Source organism: Marmota monax, unplaced genomic scaffold, assembly GCF_021218885.2.
Source record: "Marmota monax isolate L192 unplaced genomic scaffold, Marmota_monax_Labrador192_F-V1.1 WCK01_AAM20220418_F8-fsc00795, whole genome shotgun sequence".
In the NCBI taxonomy this organism is placed as follows: domain Eukaryota; kingdom Metazoa; phylum Chordata; class Mammalia; order Rodentia; family Sciuridae; genus Marmota; species Marmota monax.
Window position 1 is genome coordinate 16190 of NW_026694122.1, and position 4359 is coordinate 20548.

General features: G+C 43.5%; 1 protein-coding gene across 1 annotated transcript; it reads right to left on the minus strand.

Moving 5' to 3' along the window:
- Positions 1-1050: 1050 nt before the first annotated feature.
- LOC124107585 (vomeronasal type-1 receptor 90-like) lies at positions 1051-1764 on the minus strand. The gene has a single exon (XM_046465757.1). It carries the CDS (start codon positions 1762-1764, stop codon positions 1051-1053), a length of 714 nt encoding a protein of 237 aa, XP_046321713.1.
- Between the last annotated feature and the right edge of the window lie 2595 nt (positions 1765-4359).

Consider the following 4359-nt stretch of genomic DNA (forward strand, 5'->3'; position numbering starts at 1 on the left):
CCAGGACCACTGCCCTCTCACTTGGGATTTGCTGGTGGGCAGACTATGGATGGCACACTGTGGATGGCACTGTGCATTTTGAACCTGTGAGATTAAATGTGGGGCCAGAAAGATTTCATGAGAAGTACTACTGATGCTTGTGGTGTAGGGAGGTGACCCCCTTTATTCATCTGTGTGTTGGTGGGCACCTGGGCTTAGGGACTCTTAGCTGTTTTCAATGGTGATATGAAAAATGCAGTCGTGCAGAATCACTCTGGTGCAGATTTATTTCCTCTGGATGTGGGATATCTGGATCCTTCGGTGGATCTATTTATGTTTCTTGAGAATACTCCAAATTGATCTTTATTATTACTGCACTAATTTACCTTCCCACAATAAATGAGCTTTTTCCCTTCCCATTCTCACCAGCATTTAATTTTGCCTTTTTGTGACTAACTCACTATTCAACTGGGGACCAGGGAACAATGATTTGCATTTCCCCGATTAATAATTTGAACATTTAAAAACTACCTGCTGGCTCTCCTGATCCTGCACCCCTGGGTCCATCGATTGGAAGAATTACTATTGCTAAGAATCCAACTCCCAAGAAGACTGGGGGACTCCTGTCCCAAAGGCTGTCAACTTGGGGTTTGAAACCACATAAAAATAAAATCCAGATATTGTGTCCACCTAAAATTAAAAAATAAATTTTTTAAAACAATTTAAAAAAATAAAATACCCCACTTCCTGTATTCCTTCAACACAGAGAGCACACACACCAACCTCTCCACGGTTCATTGGCACAAAGCTGGGCGGTGGCTCATGCAGGGGGCTGAATGATCATGCAGTGATTAAGCATTGATGATTCTTCTGTCACAAGCCATTCCAAAGGGTGACACTTTGTTTTTCAGTGCAGATGAAAACCAAAGGACTGACAGTAGCATAGCCGTTGGCCACCATCATCTGGATACAGCGACAAACAGGGTCGTTTACCGCATGGTTCTTAAGGAGGAGATGATGCAATCCAAACAGTACATGAGCATGAAGAAACCCAGGAGCAGCAGGATGGTCCTAGTGGCCCTGTTCTGGGGAGGCTTTTGGAGATGGATTGGTGCTGTGAAGGTGTTGACACTGCCTCTTATGCCTGCACATGAGGACCACCATGTACCCCCTGGAGAGGGCCATGAGCCCTATAAGGCAGACATCCTGAAATTCACCCAGGATGGTAAATAAATGCCTGAGGAAGTGGCTCCTGTGGAGCATAGTGCAGGAGTCACTGAGGAACATTAGATTGGGTGATGTCGCATTGAAGTCATCGACCACAGAGACGGAGAAGTGGGCACTGAAGGATGTATAGAAGACCCACAGGAAGAGAAGGGACCTCAGGCTGTCCTGTGGGGACTTAAGCTTGAACTTTGCCAAGGGGGAGCTTCTGGAGTTGAAGGTGATGGCCTGCAGGACACTCAGCAGGCAGGTGGCAGAAATGGACAGGCCCCTCATCAACCTGTACCAGTTGGTGACTGATTTGCATCTGATGTCACCCCAAAGCCCCTGTTGAGGTGACAAAGTATCTGCAGCTAGGAACCCCATGGTGAGCAGCATCAGTAGGTGGGTCAGGGCCAAGAGACCAATGATCCAGTCCGTGCTCTTGAGCCTCTTGTCACAGAGGAACTTGATGACACGGAACAGAAAGAGGAGGGTTTTGGCCACGATCCCAATTCCCACTTCAGAGTAAAAGGTGCTTCTTAGGTTAGCAACACCATTCAGCTCGGGGTGTTTTCCCATCTTTGGGGGCAAGGCTCATGGAGCACATGCCTTAGGAGAAAAGGAAGAAATTCATTATCATAATTGTTAAAATTCATCCATCTCAGTAAACACTGTTGCTACGAGGAAAATTTCTGGAGTCCCAAATGTCCCTTTCTCCCTCCAATATGCAAATTTCCATAGCAGCCTCTGGAAGCCATTCCTTCTCTTCTCTCTTCCCTTCATTGTCCAATCATGCCTGGATTCAATTTGATGCAAATTACAAAACTTTCTTTTTGACATTAAAAAAATGACCATATATCCTAGAAATTGTTCCCCGTGATTATCTTGAGTTTTTCATGGGGATATCTTATTGCAAGGGAGATTTTCTTGTTCTCTTTTCATCCATCCTCATCCAGGAACATGGCATGTACAATAAACTGTACAATATTTGGTAAATTAAAGTCATATATGTTGCATTGGAAAGAAGACCCTCCAAAGCAAAGAGAGTCAGTCTCTTGTACGACCCAAATTCACGTTAGCTTTCTGTTGCCTTCATTCTGGTTGGTTTAGGAACAAGGTGATTTTCTTAGCACATCCTCCCAGAAAATACCAAGAATCGCACACTCTGAAGTCAGATGGCTTGCAAGGGTCAATAAGATCTGCCCTTGAATGGGTGAGTATCCGACCTTGAGAAGCCCAGGAGCCTGAGCTCATGTCACCTGTGAACGGCAGCCAGACTCATTGTGTGAATCCTGGAGATTGAATGGCTACAAGTGTGCAAATCCGGGAGGGCTTCCTGCCACCAGTGGTCTCTGTGGAATGGCTCTGTTTTTTAAAATGGACCCTCACCCATGTCACTCGGTCGACTTCACAGAGTTCTCTTAATAATGGATCACCTCTATCACCCACTCAGAGAGGCTGAAAAATCTCCAGAATGTCTGAGTCTGTTGGCAATCTTGGTCCAGAGACAGGTGATGGAATTTTAGGACTATTTGAATCCCACTATACACCTGCATGATTTTAATATTTTTCTTATCAGAAGTTTGCCTATGTGAGCCAAGTCCAGTTATTAAATATTAAGCAAGAACACACTTGGATATTTTTTTTCTAGTTCAATATGTGGAATCTCTGTGGTCCACAGAACCATAATTCACACAGTTTCAGGTTCACTGCATTTTAAGGTAATAATTAAGAATAAGGATCCAACCTAACCTGGACGTCTGGGCCTTCAGAGTCCAGGTTTTCCTCCTTACTTCCAGAGAGCACGGGCATTTCTCTGGACTCAAGAGGTCCATGTATAAAATTGATACTGGATTTTTTTTCTTGCAATGCTGAGGATCAAGCACATGACCCCACACCTGGCAGGTAAGTTCTCTACCACTGAGCCCCACCCCACCCCATATTCTAGAATATTTGTATTGACTTACTGGCACAGTATTTTCCTGGACAACGTATTTACTTTCATCCAAGCTTCTCCCATATGTAATGACTGAGATTTAATGTGTGTTTTCACATTTGGAACCACAATATCACCTGAAAAGCAAAGTCTTAAGGTTAAAGCAGCTCATGAGCTTATACCTGTGAACAGTGGATACTAAGGAATCCCCACCAGCTCATGAGGCTCGGACAGAAGGGTCCTGAATTCAAGGCAGCCTCAGCAACTCAGTGAGTCCCTATGCAACTGAGCAAGAACCTGCCTCTTAATAAAATATAAGAAGGGCTGAGAATGTAGATCAGAGTTTAAGCATCTCTAGGCTCAATCCCTGATATAATAATAATAATAATAATAATAATAATAATAATAATAATAGTTTCAAAGGAGCATACCTTGGTTCCTCATGGCCCTCTAGTAAACCCTCCCCAATGGCCTTCTGGATACTAAGGTAAAGAGGGACAAATGAGATCGGGGAGGGGTACTGGTCCTGCTTTATTTGGGTTTGGGACTGAGGGGGAATTGGGCAGCAAACTCTAATTTGTGCCACACTTCTATCTTGGAAATTATGGAGAGCACTAGGGAGAAACAGCTTGCACATCAGGGAGGGCACAGATATCACCCACCAGGTGACCTGCTGTGGGCAGAGCCTCTGAGAAATACACAAGCTTCATGGATGTGGAATAGAAAAACCTGGAGAAGACTTGGGTACATGAATGAGAACTACTCCTGAAAAACCTGCCAGAAAATAATCCATTGTTTCTGTTAATTGGAAGGATTAAAGGACAGGTCAGAGTTCCCAATGGCAGTAAGACACTAACAGTATTTTTCAAGTCTGTCTTGAGCAACCTAAGAAGAAAAAATTACTTTTCTAACATCAACCAGGAACTCCAAAGGAGCTTCATCAGGACACTGAACTGTCATTACTGAGAGACCAACACGTACCTGCAGGAGAAGGTCTCCATGATTAACCGACTCATGACATGAGTCAAGTCCAAGATGCTTAAGGAAGAAGAAAATTAGATTAGCTCACATTTTCTCTGTAAATGCATTTGCATGAAAAGATGTATTTAAAAAAAATCAAAACCTGAGCATTCATACCTGCACAGGATGAGCTCCAACATCTCCAAGTCTTCTTTCTAATAGTATTTATTAGATTCTCTTCAGATACATTCAATATAAGGGAATTGGGAAGAAGAATA

Excerpts from the sequence above, each read along its gene's own strand:
- LOC124107585 (XM_046465757.1), bottom strand. The coding sequence starts at position 1,764 with ATGGGAAAACACCCCGAGCTGAATGGTGTTGCTAACCTAAGAAGCACC.